Source organism: Camelina sativa, chromosome 18 (genome assembly GCF_030686135.1).
Source record: "Camelina sativa cultivar CO46 ecotype springtype chromosome 18, ASM3068613v1".
Taxonomy (NCBI): domain Eukaryota; kingdom Viridiplantae; phylum Streptophyta; class Magnoliopsida; order Brassicales; family Brassicaceae; genus Camelina; species Camelina sativa.
In genome coordinates this window covers 2,517,009-2,540,112 of record NC_141897.1, presented here as the reverse complement: position 1 = coordinate 2,540,112, position 23,104 = coordinate 2,517,009, and the positions used below count along the sequence as shown (strand labels likewise).

The following is a 23,104-nucleotide window of genomic DNA, read 5'->3' as shown; positions in this document are numbered from 1 at the left end:
TAACCTAGCCGCTCTCTCTTTCTCTCTTGATCATTCTATCTCATTCTCTATTCTTCACATACTCATCTGTTTGTAATTCTTACATTAACCACCTCGGAGGGTCCTTGTCAGGGTAAGCTTGTAGCTTCTGTTCCTTACTTCCTCGTCAGGCGAAGAAATGGAAGAGAAGCAAAGTATCGCTATTCATGTAACACTCATGACCCTAAAGCTCCCATATTGATTCATGTTTACACTAAAAAAACTAATCCGTCTTATCTTTTTTGAACCCAATTCTCTAAAAGCTTTTCACATCGTCACTTTTTTTTTTCCGAAACCCTAAGTTGATGTAAAACCCTAGATTATTCCTTGAAAGACAAGGTTTGAGCAGATAATATTTTGTTCCTTACTCATTTATATATAAAATAAAGCATCTGTTGCTGCGACAAGTTAAACTTCGAGTTGTTGTAACAAGATGAGTAACAATCTGCTGCGAAGAAAACAATTAATTTTCTTCATATTAAACAAAAAAAATTTGTGAACAAATCTTAAGTAGTCTATAAGCAAGCATATTAGCTTTCCCTGTCTATTACGCCATTCAAATCCTAAGAACCAATGCAAGTTCTGGTTAATTTTGTTGATGGGTCGACAATCTATGTCCTTAATCAAGATTCAAATCAAACGAAATACGATGATCATAACTTGAAATTATAAACATAGCCAAAAGAGATTAACACAAATACACACACACAAAAAGGGAAAAAAAAAAAACCCTTTTTAGAATTTATTTTTGTTGCAAGTAATCACTTGCCTACAACGAGTTTAGCTCTAGCATCTCCTTTATTGATCTGAAACTGATCTGCTAAACCGAAGTGAGCCATTAATAACCAAACAAAGCTAAGAAGCTCTCCACCTCTGCTAAGTTGCGCCACATGTTCCGTAGCTTTACAATGACTTGCTGCGTAACATAGCAACTCAACCCACACTTTGCTCAACACTCTCCATTTCCCATCTCCATTACTAGTCTCTTTCAAATTCCCAAGCTCTTTCGCCAACATACTCGCCTCGAAAAGAACCGACTTGCTTCGATCTCCCTTCACAAGCATTGGCTCTATTTTGTTATTGACTGATAAAACCGTCTCACTAGCTCGTTTCATATCTCTCAAGTCCTTGATATGCCTACCTTTGAAAAACCTCTCAGCTTCAGCTTTAGTGTCTCTAAACCGTATTGTCCCGATTCCCGCCACTTCCGACATCAACTTGGGTCTCATTATCAGCAAATACATCATGTAATCCGATATAATCTTGCTGAACTCGCGGTCGTCGTAACTTTCACCGCTCAAGTTCTCTATCTCCTCATCACCTTCTTGTTTTTGAAAACAGAGCTCAGTAGCAATATGCCATAGGAGGAGACTTTGATCATAATCAACATTCTCTATATAAAGCATCAACCTATCGATCTCCGCCACTTTCGTATCCCGTAAAGCCCATTCTCCTCTCGCCCAAGAAACTTTCTTTGCGACTTCAGGTTTCTCCGCGAAGTCGGACTTATCCTTGAGCTCATAGAATATGAATTCCCATTGATTCTTTGTCAAAGGCTCTCTCGATATGAACCTTATCTCTTCTAGATAAGCTTTAACACTGAAGATTCGATCAATGTAGTCCCAAAGGACTACAAAAACTCCAGGAACACCCGCAAAAAACACGAGGTATAACAAGTAAACTGTGTAACGAAAGAAGGGATTCTTCTTGGACCGTTGCCTCAACACGCTTCTGACTGATCTATTACCATCTCTGATCCATCCTACCAACATTTGTATGCTTCTGATTACCTTATCGAGTATCGAAACCACGGAGTCCCACACTAAAAGTTTGCAGTTTCTCTTCTGATGGATTCTTGAAACTTTGGCTTTCAGACAAAACCCGATGAAGTTGAAACCGTAGACCGTGCCTGACCATCTCCGTGAGAAAAACCCTGTTGTGAGCACCTCGTGGGTTTGGTTTCCGTTGCATGTATGCTTCTTCCACCGCGGTTTCCTAAACCCGAGAAACCAGTTGAGTAAAGAGTCTATAGAGCTCTCTCCTTCCTCGGGATCATCCTTGAGCTTTCTCAATGCGAAAGTCCAATCCGAGAGCAAGAATATGACCATTGACGCAAGGTCAAGTGCGATACCAACAATATACAAAATGTAAGTAATCACCACATCTGCTTCATGAAAATCATCGTACTTGAGCGGTCTACGATGGAAGACAAAAAAGGAAGAAAGAAGTGAACCGAACGCGATTAACCGGAACAGAGTACCGGTTTTCGAATGAAGAATCGCGGTTTTCGTGTACATTGATTCGTATAGAAACCCTAGCTCGGTTTCTATAATCCGAAGAGCTTCTCCCGGTTTCAACTCTTTGAAGAAATCTCTGCTTTCGTCTCGCTCACGGAAACTGAAAATTAGGTCAACGACAAGACCTTTGAAAGTGTTGAAGAATTTGAAGCCGTATTGAACGATTTCGAGATCAGTTAAATATTCGCGGTCCGGTCTAACGAGTGTCGGGGGTCTTTCGTGCTTGTCCGGTTCTTTGGTTAAGAAGATTTCAGTTGGGAGATTTGACTTTTTCTTTGAATCGTATTCTTCCATTAGCTTAGCGTAGTTAGGACCAGTGTCTGCTGGTTTAAGCATTCTGTCTTTGAACTTGTCTAAGCTCGCCGAGTACAATGCTCGTGTCCTCTCCACGTATTTTATCGTTCCGGTGATGAATAAAAGTACGATTGGTGGCCATAATACGTTTTCCAAAGATTGCACCACCGCATAAACACCTGAACACGACATGGAAATTATATATCATAAGAAGAACCAACTTATAGTTTAAAGTAAGTAGTACTTGGTTTGTACTTTGTAGTCTTAATTAACGGTTTTATTTATGTTGGTTAATTATCAGATTTAAGGATTGATTACTATTGGGTAACTCAAATAAAAACTTCTTTCACAAAAACAATATAATACGTTACACACTTACACCGTACCTTACTGAGTATTTAGTAAGGAATGTTTATTTACCATTCTACATATATAACCTTACATGCTAAAATAGATATCATCTACTATATATTACTTGATCAGTAATAAATAGTGTTTAACCTTCAACCAATTAATGTACATAAAATGTATTTAGTTACCTGCAAGCGCTTGAGAGACAAGGCCAAACAAATGACGTTGCCATAAGGCATTATCCTCAAGAGCCAATGCGGTAATGGTGTCCGGACCACCAAGATGCAACAGCAAGAACGGTGCCCACAAAGCAAGTAGCTTCTTGTTTTTTGGAGGATCACCAGGTTCTGGTTCCTTCCCTTGGTTCTTAGTGATCTGAGACACCGCATAATTAGCCGTCCAATCCGCTAAAAGATACGCGGTCCACAGAACTACAGCGAGCCACTTCTTTGATGTGCGTTTCCGCAGCGGCGCGAGGAAGATAAGAGACGTTTGGAACAGCAAAGACATTATCACAAGTCCTCTTATGTTCCATTTGTCTAAGATCTTTTTAATTTCCGGCGGTATCACTTGCATTGTTATTACTCTTTTTGTCTGAAAAACCTAAGCTCGCTAAGTATCAAAATTTGCTGTTTCATGCTCTCTTGCTCAGGTAATATATATGGGATTAGAATAATTAACCTGAAATTTATAAATAACGCGTGAATTATTTTCTCCCAGTACTATTCTTATATTTTACATTCCTTTCTTTTATTCCACGGTAAGTCTTTAATCAAGGGCTTTTTGTGTGTCAGAAATAAATTATTCTTTCCTTGTTGATAATAAAATCAAGACAATCAGAAAAATGAAAGCACAAAATCAAGAAAATCATACTTTATTCTTTCACTCACGTTACTTAAAATAGTACAAGGATTTTCTGTTTTAGTCTTCATATTTCCATAAGTATCTTGATTTAAAAATACAGTATTTAAATTTAAAAACTGTCCATATGGTTTTGCCTAAAATATATAAAAAAATAAGTCGTATTTAATCAGATTTTAGGAATTCATTTGTATTTCTTTAAAATTAGTTTTTTTGTCAATCAGAATATTTTTTAGGTATATAGAATTTTTTTGGTTTTTAGGTTTTTGGTTTATAAAAAAATAATATGCAAAGTAAAACATTATCTAATATGAACCGTTTGCACAGATTTGATTTTGCTTTAAATTTCAAATTTTAAGTCAAATACAGTAAAACCTCTATAAATTAATAATATTGGGACCAAGACATTTTATTAATTTATAGTGATATTAATTTATCTATAAATTAATAATTATTATTTATAGTGTAAATTAATAATTATTAATTTATAGGTATATTTTTAATTGTTTAATTTTTAAAAAACTATGAATTGAGACAATTTTTGCAAAATAAGATTAGAATTTTGGATGTTGTAAATTTTATGGTATTGGAATTGAATTTGAAATAATTAAAAAATATTATTGACAATGAATTACAAATATTATAGACAAATTCACTTATACATATGACATAAATATTCAAATTTATGAATAAGAATATCAATTCTCGTATTTTAATAGTCTATCAAACTATAAAAATGTAAATGATGCATATTTAGAAATTGAAAATTTTAAAAAGTTTTAGCTGTTTTATGAAATGTTATAGAATATTTTATATCATTATAGTTTGAAGATACAACATAACAATTTTTTTATATATATAAGGTTTAAGAGAAACATACTTTACTATATCAGCATATACATATATATATATTTACATGATTATTAATTTATGATATTATTGGAACTATATTTTACATGGGGATTTCAAAAAAAATATTATCTTATTATCTTATCGAATTTTGTTAATTTTTACACTGTCCCGACTTAGGACTAGTAAAATTTATTAATTTATAGTGTTTATTAATTTATAGAGTATTAATTTATAGAGGTTTTACTGTATAGGGGATTTTTGAAAAACGTCATTTTTGGTATGTCCTTTTTTCAAAAATGCCTCGTTCACCAATTCATTTTCAAAAATACTTCTCATTAATTCTTAAAAATTTATAAAGTCTTATAAATTTTATAAATTACTTTTGGATGGTAATTATTACTTAGAGAGTCGATCCAAGTATTTATAAGATTTTATAAGATATTTTATAAGTTTCGCAAAATTATATAATAGTTTACAAAGTATTTATAGAGTTTTAATAAGTGGTCTTCAATTTTTAGAATATTATTTTGGCTCAGTCTAGATAACTACAGTTTAAATTAGTTATTACTTTTTTTGTTATCAATAGACTAAATTAAAGAGATGTCGTCTCTCTCGCTAGGCAATTTCTTTGGCAGCGATTTTTGCCACTGTTCATACCGGTCATTTCTCCGAAGTTTGTTTCTGACCGATAATCCCCCCTTGTTTGATATTGGGGGTCATTTCTCCGAAGTTTGTTTCTCCGAAGTTTTTTCTGACAGTTATTTGTCTCTCCCTTTCGCAGGAGTTAACCGTCTTCCAAAATCGCCATGGATCTGTTGCTATATAAACCTTCATCCCCAATATTTTTCTATCACTTCCAATTTCATTTTTCCGCAATCGTTCACTACAATCATGAGTGACTTTCTGAGAAAATCTGTGCAAGACTTTGATTTGGGTATTGAAGAAGCCCCTATCTCTCTGACTTCAGAGTTCTGTTCCCGAGCGGCGTCGGTGAATCATTACTCTTTGGTGGTTACGCCAGTTAACCCATGAAACAAAATTTGCGGGCTCTAATTCGCGAGATGCCTTGGGTTTGGGGATTTGTTGATGCTTGTGTTGGTTGCCTTCTAGATGGAGGACGCGTACAATTTCACTTACAGTTTGAGGAGTCAATGAATCTAGTGCTTCGTAGGGGTCCCTGGTCCTTTAATGATTAGATGGTCACTACTCATCGTTGGTTCTCAAATATCAGTGAGACTGATATGAAAATCATCCCGTTTTGAGTCCAAATTCAAGGTATTCCGATTCTCTATCTCACTAATGCAATGGCTAGGGGAATATGGAAATCAATTAGGACATGTATCTGAAGTTGACGATAATTAGAATGTCAATCAAGTTGGAGCGGTGAGGGTTAGGATTGATTGGAACATAGATGCACCTTTACGCTTCTAGAAAAACTTTAGGTTTGGTGTTGATGAGAACACTGTGTTAAAGTTCTGATATGAGAGACTTAGGAACTTCTGCACAAAATGTGGGTCTCTTAATCATGATACAAAACAATGCCCTTTGTTCTTTGATGTCAATGAGGCAAAGGAATCTGATGATGATAGTGAAGAGATAATCATCTTGATGGTGACAACAATATTTAAGACGCTTCTTCTCTGCCCTCCATTGATCCAACGACATTTATTCCTGGTATTCAGATGCCACCACCACAAACTACTGGTCATAGATATGTTCCTCAGAACATGGTTTCTTCTGGTCTTCCCAGTCTATTTATAGATAAAGTCTTCCCAGTCTATTTACAGATAAAGACCTCACTGCTGAACGAATGAGCTATATTCATGCTAAGTATGTCAACAGTTTGGTCAATCCTACTGACAGCTTGGACATGTTCGCTGAAACAACCGATAATGCTCTGAGAGAATTCGCCTTTCTAAAGAGGGAAAGAGTGCAGTTTGAGATCGTCTTCAACAAAGTTGAAGCTGCAGTGGAGTTGGTGGTCCTGAGCCAACTTCACAAGAAAAAAAGACATGATTCAACTGGAAGCACCTGTTCGGTTTACAAAAGATTCGATGGAGGCGCGGGGGGTTTGGTACCCCCAGATCCAATATGACGATTCTCTCTTGGAATTGTCAGGGCTTTGGGTTGCCGCTGACACAATCTCGACAATCTAGGATGTGTCTTATAACTAAGTGTGATATTCTCTTTCTTTCTGAAATTCTGAACAATTCTGATGTTGTAACTAATATTAAGGATGATCTAGGATTTTCTAACATAATTATTCAGCCCCCTCAAGGCAGGAGCGGAGGCTTAGCTTTGATGTGGAAAAATGATGTGTCTTTATCCTTAATTTCAAAGGATGAACGACTCATTGATGTATTAGTGTCACATAATAATAATAACTTATATTTTTCTTGCGTCTATGGACACCCTATGCAAAGTAAACACCATCATTTGTGGGAACGTTTGGAAAACTTATCTTTCTCTTGTCAAGAATCATGGATTCTACTTGGTGATTTCTGGAGTCAAAAGCTGTAATCTGATGGATCCTCGTGGTTATTAGGCTATTTTCTCACCGGAAATTTTTAGATATGGTCGGCGTTTCAGCTCCGGTGTGAAAGGCGGTGATGAATCGGTCGTGTGTTCTTTCTCACATTATATACGTATTACACGTGTTGCACACATATCACTTATTAACCCAATTTGTTTTTTTTGTTGTACTATTTTATTGGGTTAATTGGGCTTCAAATGTAAAGTAATAATATCACTACTTTACTTTAAAAGTATTAAAATTAATCACGCTTTTATAATCTCATTCTCGACCAATTCATCATCTTCTTCGTCTAAACGACATTGAGGTTGCGAATTAAAAAGACCAGCACTGAAGAAGAACAAATTTTCTGAACTGGAATCATAAAATTGAGATTTTCTGAACAACCACACCACCGATTACATAACGGTACATCCCCAATTTCACCATCTCCATTGTTCAATTAATCTCAAAATCTGGACCAATATGAATTCAAGTGCTTCAGATCTGGTGGGAGAGACGAAAGCAAGCATCCATTCCCTTGTTTATTTTTGAATCGAAAGTATGGAGGATGAAGGATGGAGAGACTCATCGGCGGGCAGACGAATGAGGAGAGAGCAAATCCAGTGAGACAAAGAGATTGACAGTAATTGGTGTGAGCGGCGGTGAGATGATGACGAGCATAGAGAACTTCTTTCATGAGACGGCGACGATCCTTACATCACCGTACATAATCTTCGTTATCGAGCTGGGCTTATTCTTCTCCTTCAAGTTTCTTCTATGTTACGGTGGGGCGTGAATCTCACGTGGCTCTGCTTAAGGAGAAAAACGTGATATAGCTGTTTCCAGATTTTACCACTACACTGCTACTAACTACATTGTACTCTCTAGTTTTCACATATTTACAGGCAAAAATAAACAAAAATAAGTGTCATTAAAACCTGAACAAATCTTAGCTTTTTCGGTTTCTTAACGCAACACAAATGTGAATTGAGAGGGACATGGTCAGGGATCTTGATATTTTTGGACAATCCTGGAACTTGGAAAGAACAGAAAATTTTGAATTTTGGTATCATGGACAAGAAACTTACGTTCAAGTGGTTAATCCAGACAAAAACAACAAAACTGAATTATGGTTCATGAATCTATAATGGTTCTGATCTTCCGGTTTTGGTTATCATGGTTTTGAGATTTCTGAATATTTAGGAAACCATTCCTAAAATCAAAGATGTCTTCCTAAATATTATGGATTTTTTCCTAAATTTTTTTAAATGAGTTTTTGAATCTTTTAATTTATGTTTTACCTCAATGTCTCACATATTATTCCATTTAGTGGTGGATATTTGATTTTTTTGGTACACATCCTGATATTTTATGTATATATAAGACTAACTATTTGATTTTGTATCTTCCTAAATATTATCAAATCCTTCCTAAAAAATCTGATTTAGGCTCTTCCTTATCTTGAGCTGGAGCTTAGGCAATGAGACAATTGTTGGAAAAAATCTTGCATATCCTATGATAAATATTGAAATCAGTAAATATGTTTAGGAAAGTCTTCATGAATTTCATGAAAACCTTCCTAAAATATCTGATTTAGGCTTTTCCTTATCTTGAGCTGGAGCTTAGGCAATGAGACAATTGTTGGAAAAAATCTTGCATATCCTATGATAAATATTGAAATCAGTAAATATGTTTAGGAAAGTCTTCATGAATTTCATGAAATCCTTCCTGAATTTTTTAAAAAAATTGTTTTTACAACCTCTTTGTAATGTTTTGCCTCAAATCGATCACAAATTACTCTTATACTAGTACTAGATCTGGACCCGTACGTACGTGCGGGGATGTTTTTATAAGTTTTTTCTAAAAAACTTGTATTGCATAGTTGTAATATCATTTTGTGGTAGTACTGTTTCTGTTTGTAGTTTCTTCGTAATTGTTGCATATTGCATATTTGCCTTCTTGCATTGATGAATAAATTCTTGGGTTTAGTTTTCTTTACCAAATCCCATTATGATGAGATTTTATGGATCAGTTTTAATAAACTTTAGGCCCATAATTTACATTACCTCTTTTTTGGTTATTTCACATAAAAACTGACGTACAATGCCCAATTGGGCATCGATTTTGAATTGAATGACCCACGATCAACCTGTGGGAAGTCACGTAAATAATAGAGAAGATGAAAAGGTATAATTTTTTACAGAAAAACACCGACTGATAGGTATTGCTCTTTTCGTACCCAAATCTTTATATCAATCGTGTTTAGCATCGAACCCCTTTCCTAGTTTAAGAAAATATCAGAACCAATATCGATTAGGTAAGCAGAGATTTGTATGTGAACAACAAACATTTAATTTGTATCATTATATGGTAAGATTCAAATTTTCTAATTCAGTTTTCATTAATTTATCGAAGAGTTTGGGTAATATTCTATGTTTATATGTGGATACTTTCATGTTCATACTATTTATTTTCATAAACTTTGTTTCATTTGTTGACAATTATTTCCGATATCCAGAAATTTCTTTTCATGTTTGCCCAGAAAAAAAAATTGTAGTTATTTGATCCAATACGATTGTAAATAGTATAATTTCCGCTACAATTTGTTAATAGATTAGATCTTGTATCTGATTGTTCTTACACATTTTGTTTACCAATCCCTTTTAAAATACATTGTCTGACTTCATTTATTTGTTCTATAGATCCAGTTATAACCGACACTAGCGAAGAAGAAGATATTTACAGATAAGACTGTGTTACAATATTCATTAAAGATTTTATTTGTCTAAGCTCTTCATATTTTTAATTGCAAATTTTGCATAGGTGTATAGGTAAATCCTTGGTCTGAATCACAAACAGAGGTCAGCCACCATCCGATACTTTGCATTTTTTGTATAAGCTCTTCATATTTTTAATTGCAAATTTTGCATATGTGTAAAGGTAAATCCTCTGTCTGAATCACAAACAGAGCTCAACCACCATCCGATACTAAGCTCTTCATATTTGTAATTGCCAATTTTGCATATGTGTATAGGTAAATACTTGGTCTGAATCACAAACATAGCCCAGTTAATGTTGGTGTTTGTTTATGGAAAAGTTACTGGAAAATCGTTGATGAGTTTGTAATTCCAGTAAGCTCTATGATGAAATCTATTAGAAGTTTCATTTTGCTAGTTTTGTTATGTTAGGTTTTTTGTTTAGTAAAGCTTATTCTAACAAAGTCTGTGATATGCAGGTAAATTTTAAAGTTGGTGGAGTATGGGGGTTCATCATAGACGTGCTTAGATGAGAACTCTATTATCTATGTCAATCGGTTAGTAATTTTTTACTTTATCTTCATATCTATAGATATTTCAGACTTAAGAAGTAGGAGTTACTTGAACGGAATAGAACTTTTGTATTATTATTCAATAGCTTATGAGATAACAAATTTTCCACCTAATTGAAAACTCTGTCCCAATGCTTACTTAAGCATTTGGATTTTATTGAAAACTAAAATTTTGAAACAGAAATAAGTCTCCAAAGTAATCGGATCAATAGATGAAAAAATGGATTGTTGGCTGCAACCATCTGACATCTATGTTCTTGTCACATTCCCTTTCAACTTTCTGCCTACACTTGCTTCAACCTTCACACCATAATACTCCTTACATGTAACCCATTTCAGAACTTCTGTCTTTCCAACATAATCAGCTTTATCCTTATCGGTTTTCTCATAATAAGCCCCTGTAACAAAATGTAGGAAACATGATTAAACATACATCTGAAACACACTCAACGATTTTATATAATTGCATCGATTATGTAAAAAACCTAGTACCCATGATCCATTACCCTTTCTCCGCTGAACTCTAAAGGTTTTTGAAAACTTCTTTGAACACTACATTCATTGTCTTCTTCTGCGGATTCCCATCCTTGTCAACAATAAGGATCTTTAATCCTTTCTTAGAAGTTACTCTAGAGAGAGCAACATACAGCTGGCCGTGAGAGAAACATGGTCTGGGTAAATATAGACCAACGTTTTGAAGAGACTGTCCCTGACTTTTGTTTATGGTCATGTCAAAAGCAACAGCTAAGGGGAGTTGTCTTCTCCTCATCTTAAAAGGAAGCTTGGTATCTGACGGTGTTAGCATTATCCGTGGAATCAAGACTTTATCTCCAACTCTATCACCCGTTATAATAATAGCTTCTAGAACAAACTCTGCCATTTGAGTAATCTGTAACCTAGTACCATTCATTAAGCCACCCCTTGCATCAATGTTTCGAAGAAGCATAACTGGACATCCTACTTTCAACCTGATTCTATGATTTGGAATTCCAGAAACCTTCATACTGTTTAAGAATTCAGGAGTCATCACAGGATTGGTGGCTGAGCGAGTGTCGGATGGATCTATAGAATCTGAACTTAGGTAAATTCGTTCTTCACCTACATTCATATAAATGTGATTAGTGAATTTGAGATTACCAATAAGATTAACAAACCGATAAGAAGTGAAAACCTTACTAACCATCTAGTTGGTCAAGCATATATTCATTGATTATGCACACATCTTCATTGGTTGGACATAAAATAGCTCTCTTTTGGAAGAACTTCGGATCTTTTTCATCCTTCAATTTTGTTGGATCTCCATAAACTTCTCTGCTTATTGCTTCAATAGGATCATCAGCTTCAGTTATTAGAAACTCATCCGGAATATCAATCATAACTTCTCCATCATTAGGCTCTGAAATTTTTCCATCACCAACAGCCAGAATCCAGTCAGAAAATTCTTTGATATCTCTAGCCGCAGAAGGACTCAAATCAGGAGCGTTTAGACCCATATTTTTTGTCAGCTTTAAAAATCTACAGCTATCCCAAATATAAGATGCATTTAACGCCGCCATACATATCTCTGCACGTCTGCCACCCTATATGACAGGCAAAACCTGTCTGAAATCACCTCCAAATACAACAACTTTACCACCAAAAGGATTGTTCCCTCCATACTTAATAATATCACTCAAACATCTATCCAATGACTCAAAGCAATGCTTACTCATCATTGGAGCTTCATCCCAGATAATTAAAGATGCTTCCTCCACTAAATTTGCATGATCTGTTCCAGCTTTAATATTACATACGCTAAACTCATGAGGGTTTAATGGGATACCAAACCTAGAGTGAGCTGTTCTGCCTCCTGCTAACAGTAAAGATACTATTCCACTTGAGGCGACGTTGAGTACTATGGACCCTCTTAGTCTAAGTGCAGCAGACAGTGTATTATATACAAAGGTTTTCCCAGTTCCTTGATACACAGAATTTTAAACCCTATTTTCCTACTGCAAGTGCACAACAAAGAAGTAGTACTTAGGGGTCGAATCCCACGAAGACCAAGTTTTACTCTATGGTTTTATTGGTTCAATTTCAAGCTAAGACAATTCGAAGTTGGGTTTGTTTGGTAACAATAACGCGATTAAAACGGTATAAAAAGGCAATAAGCAAAACACTAGATCAGGGATAATTCTCGGGAATTTCAGAGATAGCAACTAAACAACTATTCAGGGCATAGATTAAGTACCAGTCTAGAACTCAAACATAAATATAAACTGATCCACTGTCGTGGTATCAATAACTCTATCTGATCGATTCTGTGCGGAAACGCGGAGCACATGCTCAGACATCCAGAGCACATGCTCGGCGGTCCATAAACCCTAAACTGTCGTTTGAGCCCAGAATCGCAGACAAGCATTAAAGAACAGGAATGATAAGTTCACAAATCACCTACACATCAACTTTCACAGGTCTAGGATAATTTGCCCACTAATGTCTTTTCTAGCAACCTATTACACTTTTGATGAATAGATAAACCTAGAATCATAGATTGGGTGATCAAATCAACCTAAGCATTAAGTCTAACAATAGTGAAGACAATCGATTATATAAAGCCCTATTTGTGTTCTGTTGCTAACCCATGAAACCCCTTTTGAAACCCCTAATCTAGCAAAGAAAACTACTCAGACATAGAGAAATGAATCATAGCAAAAGATGAGAAATTCAATGACATAAAAATAAAAAAAAGGTTCAGAGAATGCTTCACAAGGTAGCCGCTCTTCTCCCTCTCACAAAAACGTCGCTCAAAAAAACAAAAGAAAAGGTATATTATCTCTCCTAAAAACCCTAGGTTAAATAGCATACAAGTAGAGAAAAATAAGGAAAGATTCCAAATTCAAATCTCCCTATTAAAAAACGATCTCAGCCCTCTTTCTCTCACAAAGGATCGCCTAAAATAAGGGGAATTAGGCAGGGAATTGGCGCCTAGATGCTTGCCACGTGTCGTCATGAAACCGTAGAGTTGGGAGCATGTGCTCGGAAATTGGGAGCATGTGCTCCTGAGTCTAAAATCAGCTTTTCTGCTCCAATTCAACTCCTTTCTACTCCGATTGCTCCTGCTGTTCTAATCCTTGCTTTTAGCTTCCTAACCTCTTATTATAACCTGAAAAGGACTCAAACAACTACAAAACTATCAAATAAACGGGGTCAAAGTGAGTCAAAACCGTAACATATCAACTCCCCCGGACTTAGATCTTTGTTTGTCCTCAAACAAACTCAAACCAAGCGCCAAGAGAGCCAAGGTGGAAACTCGCAAAAATCTCAGAAACCGTGAGTAGACCATGACCTGCAGACCACATGTGTTAGAACAAGCTATACCGATAAAATTCTCCAGCAAACATCTCCAAAACCAGAACCATAATTGGCAATCAAACCCAGAAAAAGATCACTTTCCAGACAAAGACTCTTTACATTCAATTAAAATTGACGTGACCTTCTCATTAAGGGCATTAAGCTAGTGAAATCGAGGCTTGGTAGATAAAAGGGTGTTTTAATGGTGGAGCTATAGAGTGTTTAGGAGTTACCATTACTTCGAAAGAGATGCAGGATATCGCACAAAATGGTAAGGGAGAGTGGACTCATTGATGTCCACAACCTCTAATCACTCTCCTCTTCTTATCTTCTCAAACTCAGCCTCTCTTTTCTCCTCAGGGTACAACGCATGCTCGGGGGTGTGTAACACTAGCTCTGGTCCCTTTCCATCATCCTTAAACGTTTTTTTTTTTTTTTTTTTTTTTTGTTTTTTTTGAATATATGAAGGATGATGGGGGATCTTCTTCTGATATTGCCCCATGAGCATGCGGACCGTATCCTAGGCTCTCTCTCTGCTCAAAACAACTCGCAGACTCGGATGTATATAATTTCGGAGCAGGTGCTCGCTGGGTTGGAGCACGTGCTCTGTTTGTCCGGCTTTTTCCTCTTTGGTTCTCCAGCAAGAGCGAGTTAGAGATTGTGTCAGTCCTGCTCTCCCCGACCGTTTTGCACATACCTGCACAGAATGAGAAAACAAAAATACAAGTGCAAGTGGTTTGAAAGGAGGTTAGGCTCGGGGTGGGTACTAACTTAAAATGAGCTAGCTATTCAGGATCAGCAAGATTGGCAAAATGAATAAGAAGTCCTGAATATGTGACACGTTCCCTATCCTAATGCCCAAAACGAGAAGAATTTAAATCCGGTTAGGTTCCAATAAAGTAGAGTCTAAGTCTTTCCGGTGAAACCTTAATGGGATGAAGCTTTTCTGGCCAGGAAAAGGGTCCGAATGTGAAGAGGTATTAGCTCGTCTCTGTACTCTTAGTTCTGCAACAATGGTCACTAGGAAAAACGGTCAAACTCACAAATGGTTAAAAACATCACAGATTTCGGTCCTAATTCCCACAAGTTTTGGTTCGACTCACATGACAAACTGACTCAATAAAAAGAAAAATAAAGAAAACAAATGTCATAGGTGACCCTCCCCCGGACTTACTTCACACCGTCTCCGGTGTGAAAATAAGCCAAAGAGAAACCTAGACAAGAAGAAAAATAAAGATAACAATAAAAATGAAAATAAAACAAGGCGGATAGGACAATGATGGTGTGAAGGAAGAAGAAGGAGAAGAAAAGAGAGATGGGTTTGCGATTTGGTGGGTTACCTGGGCCTGAAATTCATTAAACTTACCTGGCCCAATCGCTCTTCTCTTTTCTTTGGTTCTCAGTTCGCCGAGCATGTGCATCGGGTTGCTCGCGTCCTGCGAGCATGTGCTCCGCGTCTTCTTCCAACATTCCTGAAACCGAAAAGAGAAGAAACAAATCCTAAAAAGAAAAAGAAAAACTCAGCAATATATACCTGGGTGGTTGCCTCCCACCCAGCGCTTGTTTTAAGTCATTAGCTTGACTCGAAAGCTCCTTAGGCAGTAGGAGGATCGCCTAGGGCGATGGTCTCACCCCTTGCATGCTCAGAGACAGCAAGATACGGCTTCAGCCTCTGTCCATTCACCACAAATTCTCCTCCTTTTGTGTCCAGCAACATAACAGCCCCGTATGGTCTAATCTCCTTGATGGTGAAGGGTCCGGACCATCGTGATCTTAGCTTTCCGGGAAACAGTTTCAGCCTAGAGTTGAACAACAAGACTTGATCATTAGGAGCAAAGGTCCTAGTGAGGATCCGCTTGTGAATGTGGTCTTCTCTTGATCGTCGGGAGGGATTGGGATCTGAAAGAAACCTGAATAGCCATCTTAGCTCGGCTGGAAGTGGTTTTAGCTCTACCTTTGGAGCTCTTAACTCGCTCCAAGGACCGTCCACTGACTTTACCGGAGCATGTGCTCCGGAATCCGGAGCAGGTGCTCCCTCGGCGGATTCCTCTCCTGATTGGTTCTCATCGTCTAGGCTGGCGTAAGCTACCAGTTGCTGGAACCGTGTACCTGCATCCAAAATGCGTGTAAAACCGTCGGCTTCCTCATTCAAGAATCCATACTTACCCTCTGCCTTTGTCAAGGCAACCTCCAACGGGTCGAGAGTGAGAACTTCATCGGTAACCTCATGTGCAACCTCTGAACCATCATCAACCACAAAAGTCTGACCATCTATCATAGGTTTCTTGAGCAGCTTATTCATCTCAAACCTTGCGATCATATCCCCCAGCTGGAGATCGATCGCTCCCCCTTGCACATCTATAATCGCACCAGCTGTGCATAAGAATGATCTACCCAAGATCAGGGGGTCACGTGGTTCTTCTTCAAGTTCCAGAACCACAAAGTCTGCTGGTATAAGCGTGTCCCCTATCTGGACATGTAAATCCTCCAACACTCCTATGGGGCGCTTGGTGGATCTATCCGCGAATACTAACGAAATCCGTGTAGACTTGAACTTCGTATATCCCAGCCTTTTAGCCACTGAATATGGCATAAGGTTCACACTGGAACCTAGATCACAGAGGGAGTTTGCAAAAATCGTTTTACCGATTCTCACGGATAAGACAAATCGCCCTGGATCATCTTTCTTCTTTAGCACTTTGTTTTGCAGCACAGCACTGCACTCTCTTGAAACCATCATCACGTTCTCTTCCTCTGACACTCTCCCAGAAACTAACCCTTTCACATATCTCTTCAAAGCAGGTATCATCTGAACAGCATCAGCTAGGGGTAGTTTTACCGTCAATTCTCTCAACATCTCCTTGCACTTTGCATCCTCCAAATCCTTGCGAGATTTCTTAGGAGGAACAAGGTAAGGAACCCTAGGGGTGTACACGCGTGCAGGAGGTACCTCAGTAGGAACGGTCTGATCGGGAGTCGGGAGCACGTGCTCGCTGGGTGGGAGCACATGCTCGCCGGATGCTTCGGCTTCTTTTTGACTCAATGGTGGAGTCTCAGCAGCATGTTGAGGAAGGTATTCTTCAGCAATACCCTTGCCCTTGTCAAGCCTAGCGGATGGTGCTTCTCTAGGGGGTAACTTCTTTCCTCCCCTTAGCTCAATCGCATTGACATACTCGTTCCGCGGGTTTGCTTCCCCTTTTCCGGGCAGAGTCCCAGGAGTTCTTTTCACGGCTTCAGCAGTCTGTGCAACCTGAACATCAAGCTTCTTCACATGTGACATTACTGCCTCATACTTCCCATTAAGATCATTGTACATGGTATCGACCTTAGCGTTGATTTCCACTGAAGCTTTTTGTTGATTCACCAAGAGTTGTTGCATCATGTTTTTCAGCTCATCTTGAGAGCTGCTAGCAGGTGAAGATCCCAACTGCTGGTTGGTGAAAGGCGGTGCTTGCTGAGCGCTTGTATATGCCTGCTGGTTCCCCCCTTGGAAACGGTTTTGAGTGGGCACAAACAGTTTGCCTTGGAAGTTGTTTGAGAAGGTTTTCTGATAACCCATCTGATTTTGAGCTCCTTGTAGCGGATACACCTGATCCTGAGGATTCTCCACGTTGGTGCTTCTATAGGACAAATTCGGATGGCTTTTGTAGTTCGGGTTGAAACCCCTGTTCTGCACAAAACCTTGCCCACTCACATAATTAACCTCCATCGTTTCATCCTCTACATCACAAATCTCCTGAGCTAGCGGCATGTCTCCGGTCTCATCGACAAAATGGACAGTTTTCTGGCTTCCCTTCAGAAGAAGGTTCACCTTGGCTGTCAACTCGTCGATCTTTTGCGTATCGACACTGTTGACCTTCACGGACCTGTCATACTCAGGAGCCTTGTTGCTGGAGCTTGCAGCTAGGTTCTCAATCAACTGATATGCTCCTTCCTTAGACTTTGTCAGAAAATCCCCATTGCTGGCCGAGTTGAGAGCGTTTCTGTAGTCCCAGTTAACTCCATCATAGAAAATGCCCAGAATCTGTTCATCACTGAATCCATGGTGCGGACACTCTCTACGGTACTCTTTGTACCTCTCCCAAGCCTCGTAGAAGGCTTCTCCAGTGTGCTGTTGGAACGATGAAATCTTGTTCCTCAGGGCAGCGGTCTTAGCCTTGGTGTAGAAATGGTCCAGAAATGCAGATCTACACTGTTCCCATGATGTCAGAGACCCAGGTGGCAATGACTTCAGCCAACGTGAAGCTCTATCCGCAAGAGAGAAGGGAAAGAGCTTGCACTTCAGAAAGTCTGGCGGTGTCCCATTTGAACCAGTGGTGCTACATATCTCCTCAAAATTCTCGATGTGGTCCATCGGAATCTCAGCTGGGAGACCGTGAAATAGGTGCTGCTTCACTAGAGAGATCATCTGTGGCTTGATCTCAAAATCTTGTCTCGGGATGGTGGGAGGAACAATCGCCGCTCGGTTGGTGTAGAACACATGCGGGTTGTCCTTGTCCCCAATGGACGGTTGTGGCGGCGCGGCTCTTTCGTGTTGAGCATGGAGCAACTGCCCCAACTGTTGTCGAAGTTGCTGCAACTCGGCAGCCATATCCTCATTGTTTCTATTGTCACCCATGTTGACGGATTGAAACTTTCTTTTCTTGCGGTTTGTTCTTTCTGCCAAAGAGAGCTCTGCGGCTCACAAAGCAACTAGTTCTTCGGTGTTGTTTCTTCTTGTAGATCTTCTTGACATGCACCTGAAACACACGCAAAGAAGAAGCAGAAAGACAAATCAGTAAGGTCTTAGTCTAGTAATTTCGCCGAAAACCAAAGGTAAAAATTTGGTCCCCGGCAACGGCGCTAAAAACTTGATACACAGAGTTTTAAACCATATTTTCCTACTGCAAGTGCACAGCAAAGAAGTAGTACTTAGGGGTCGAATCCCACGAAGACCAAGTTTTACTCTATGGTTCTATTGGTTCAATTTCAAGCTAAGACAATTCGAAGTTGGGTTTGTTTGGTAACAATAACGCGATTAAAACGGTATAAAAAGGCAATAAGCAAAACACTAGATCAGGGATAATTCTCGGGAATTTCAGAGATAGCAACTAAACAACTATTCAGGGCATAGATTAAGTACCAGTCTAGAACTCAAACATAAATATAAACTGATCCACTGTCGTGGTATCAATAACTCTATCTGATCGATTCTGTGCGGAAACGCGGAGCACATGCTCAGACATCCAGAGCACATGCTCGGCGGTCCATAAACCCTAAACTGTCGTTTGAGCCCAGAATCGCAGACAAGCATTAAAGAACAGGAATGATAAGTTCACAAATCACCTACACATCAACTTTCACATGTCTAGGATAATTTGCCCACTAATGTCTTTTCTAGCAACCTATTACACTTTTGATGAATAGATAAACCTAGAATCATAGATTGGGTGATCAAATCAACCTAAGCATTAAGTCTAACAATAGTGAAGACAATCGATTATATAAAGCCCTATTTGTGTTCTGTTGCTAACCCATGAAACCCCTTTTGAAACCCCTAATCTAGCAAAGAAAACTACTCAGACATAGAGAAATGAATCATAGCAAAAGATGAGAAATTCAATGACATAAAAATAAAAAAAAGGTTCAGAGAATGCTTCACAAGGTAGCCACTCTTCTCCCTCTCACAAAAACGTCGCTCAAAAAAACAAAAGAAAAGGTATATTATCTCTCCTAAAAACCCTAGGTTAAATAGCATACAAGTAGAGAAAAATAAGGAAATATTCCAAATTCAAATCTCCCTATTAAAAAACGATCTCAGCCCTCTTTCTCTCACAAAGGATCGCCTAAAATAAGGGGAATTAGGCAGGGAATCGGCGCCTAGATGCTTGCCACGATGAAACCGTAGAGTTGGGAGCATGTGCTCGGAAATTGGGAGCATGTGCTCCTGGGTCTAAAATCAGCTTTTCTGCTCCAATTCAACTCCTTTCTGCTCCGATTGCTCCTGCTGTTCCAATCCTTGCTTTTAGCTTCCTACCCTCTTATTATAACCTGAAAAGGACTCAAACAACTACAAAACTATCAAATAAACGGGGTCAAAGTGAGTCAAAACCATAACATATCATTCCTCCAAAACCATATACAAAGAATACACCTCCGATGTCATTATCAACAGCATGCATAATTTCAGAATATATGTTCTTTTGCTCCTCAGTCATTTGCAACAACCAAGCATCATGTTTTCTTTTTTGATCTTCCCGATCATAATTCTTTTCATCAAAAATCTGGACATTGGTGTCATCCATCAATTCTTCAGGCAACTGAGGCATAGTTGTAAACGCGGTAAGAGATGTACCATTGCTTCTCAAAATCGTATCAATATCCTACAAAGCGAGTCTCTGCTTATCTTCATCACTTAGCACTAACTCTACAGCCAAAAAAAAATGTATTATTAATTTCGATATAGTACATTTTATTAATTATTAGTTTCAAAAACATGTTTACTTTGCCCAGAAATTAAATCTATTAGTTAAGAATTAATAGAAAGCAAATTTATACCTGGTCTGTTGAAGTAATATCTTCTTTGCTTTTGAAAATCATCTGAAAGTAGTTCCCAACACTTTTGCCAAACTAATTCTGGCTGTGACAAACTGAACGACTGCAGCATAACAACAAACATGCGACGAACAAAATTTCCAGAAGCCCAGAAACTTGTTCTCACTATATCGTCTATATATTCTTGATCGTTTTCCATCAAACCTAGAGCATAACATGCCTCTTTGTATGTAGAATAAACAACACCCTTCACCGTTTTTAGATCTTCAAAATTCTGTGGACCTAGTTGCACATTAAGAAGCACTCGTAGGTAGTAGCCATCTTCACAGCTAATTGGGACATAATTTATCCTACCTATAGCTGAGCCAGGCCGTTTGCGTAAATTAAATTCTCTTTCCTTTCCATCCCAGGTGAAATACTCTGGAATCTGGACATACGATAACCCTCTTGCTAATTCATTAACTCTGTTTAACTCAAACCAAGCCAAAAACATAGAAGCCTGTAACTCTGACCTATGCAAAACATAGGAGGCTTCGTCGTCCCCTTTAAAATATATAAGCTGTTTCCCCTCCAGATGAAATGATAATCTCATCACAGAAATGGATCTATCATGTATTGGATTTTTCAAAAGCCTCCAACCAGCTTCACAAGCAGATACATACCTACACAAAATTTAAAATTTCAGATAAATGATAAAGTTTACAATCTCTATAAATGCACGTTATAGAGATTTAATCTATACAAACCTGCAATCGAAGAAGTCTTGAATGTCATTCTTTGGTTTGATGTCATTCTTTGTTTTGGTAGCTGTAGATGTGTTGGTACTATTTTTCTTCTTCTTCACTGTTTCAAAAGACTTCTTCACTGTTTCATTAGACTTCTCTGAAGGTTCCACAACAACAGCAACCCTGTCCTGACCTTTGGTTATGTACTTGAATAAGTATTTTATAGACCCTGTTTGATTGCACCACTCTACATTAATGTGAGCTCTGTACCGTAGCAACAATGTTTTGTTATATGGTATAACATAACGGTTGTCACACTTGAAGCCATTCTTCTCGACAAAGTTCTTACTTCTACGTCTTCTATACACGGGGAAACCTTCTTTATTGACAGTAGTAAGCTCAACGTGTTTCTTTGGATAAAATTTCGAGCATTTCCCTTCCTCCATACATGGAGAGTTTGGGTTTACTGCCCCACATGGTCCATGTATCATCGTCTCTTTCACAATGTCGTAGAGTTCAGGCTCCTTATTTCTGTCAGGGAGTTCAGCTGAAATAATTTTGTCTATATCCTCCGGTTTTGGTAGTTTAGCATCTGGATGCATCCACAGTAATATATGAGCATGTGGTAGACCTCTTTTCTGAAATTCGATAGTATACATAGCTGCATTGTAATATGATTCAATAATCAGTATTGTACTTGATGATTGATATTAAAAGCTAGAGAAATAAACTTACAACATACTGTCTTGCCGAGGATGTGTTTTTTGGTGAAGTCGTCCATAAGTGAATTTAGTTTTATCTTAAACACTCTGCTTATAATATCTGGTCTATCGTCAGGATTGAGGTTGCGTGCACTACAATACCGAAGAAGCTCTGGCTATTTTGGATTGCATGTAAAATTGATGAACAGATCAGGATATCCATACTTTTGACATACAGCCATTGCATCCAAGTACATATTTCGCATATATCTCGGGCCACCCACAAACGTTGCTGGTAAGTAGAACTTCGTTCCTTGGTCATTCAAATCAGTCTTACCTGAATCATATGCATTCTTAACAGCGTCATAATTATCAGCTCTAATCTTTGACTGATTTAGTTTGAAATAACCAAGTCTGTTAACTTCCACTGTTGTGAATGCATCCACCAAGAACTGTTGGAAAAGCCTCTTTGATCGTAGAAGATTCTGGGACTCATTTTTCCTCTCTTGTATACGAAATGCAAACCACTTACGTAAACTTATACACTCATTCTCCTTCACTTTCCCAGGTTTCTTCTTTTTTTGAATCTTTTTGGAACCCTTCAAGATCCCAGGCCTGAACCCATCTTCACCCTTAGGAAACAACAGCGGATATTGTAGAGCAAGATAGGATGGATGGATTTCACTTATCCTTTGTAGTGATCCTGATTTTTCTTCAACTACATGTCACAGCTAGGCATGTCAACTGCAAAATCGCCCGGTATCAATGCAGCCACCTCCGAAGCTGTTGGGACATCATATTTTTGCCCATCTTTAACACGATCACTGACTATTCGCATGTGGAAGCTCTCTTCCGGAGACGTATTCATCCTATCTCTAGCTGATCGGAAAGTCTTTACATATGGATTTACCTCGTTAAGCAACTTGATGATTGCTGCTATTACGTCTTGCCTCAAATTCCCCTTCTTTTTGAACTTGTGCGCATTTTTTCCTTTGCTGATACAAATGGCATCATTTTATCAAGTAAGATTTGTAGTTATTGTACAGGTAAATGTATATTAGTAATGCAAACAATTTTGTTTTAAATAAATATTTAATAACATTTAAATTTACCAAAGCAGTTGTAGTTGATACTAACCTTAGAATCCCAGCTCTGTTCTCGATCTTGTTCTCTGTGTCGACAATATATAGCTGAGAAAATTTTGGCAAATCACCGTCTTCAGGTAGAAGACTTCCCATGAGATGATAATTTTCCCCTTGAATCGCAAACATATTGGGCCCCGACCTTTAGCGACA

General features: G+C 38.1%; 1 protein-coding gene, 1 long non-coding RNA gene, 1 other non-coding gene and 1 pseudogene across 3 annotated transcripts; 2 read left to right on the top strand and 2 right to left on the bottom strand.

Annotated features, from left to right (window-relative positions):
• Positions 1-653: 653 nt before the first annotated feature.
• On the bottom strand, positions 654-3,661 carry LOC104760353 (uncharacterized). The gene is made up of 2 exons (XM_010483261.2): positions 3,149-3,661; positions 654-2,788 (listed from the first exon to the last, which is right to left on the bottom strand). Exons 1-2 carry the CDS (start codon positions 3,534-3,536, stop codon positions 780-782), a joined length of 2,397 nt encoding a protein of 798 aa, XP_010481563.1. The 5' UTR covers positions 3,537-3,661; the 3' UTR covers positions 654-779.
• Positions 3,662-7,477: 3,816 nt separating this feature from the next.
• LOC109130533 (uncharacterized) lies at positions 7,478-8,127 on the top strand. Its single transcript, XR_002036439.2, has 2 exons — positions 7,478-7,614; positions 7,691-8,127. It is a non-coding gene; the product is annotated as an uncharacterized LOC109130533 (long non-coding RNA).
• Positions 8,128-11,039: 2,912 nt separating this feature from the next.
• Positions 11,040-22,647, bottom strand: LOC109130455 (uncharacterized; annotated as a pseudogene).
• On the top strand, positions 17,887-17,993 carry LOC147921407 (small nucleolar RNA R71). Its single transcript, XR_015589916.1, has one exon. It is a non-coding gene; the product is annotated as a small nucleolar RNA R71 (small nucleolar RNA).
• Positions 22,648-23,104: the final 457 nt, after the last annotated feature.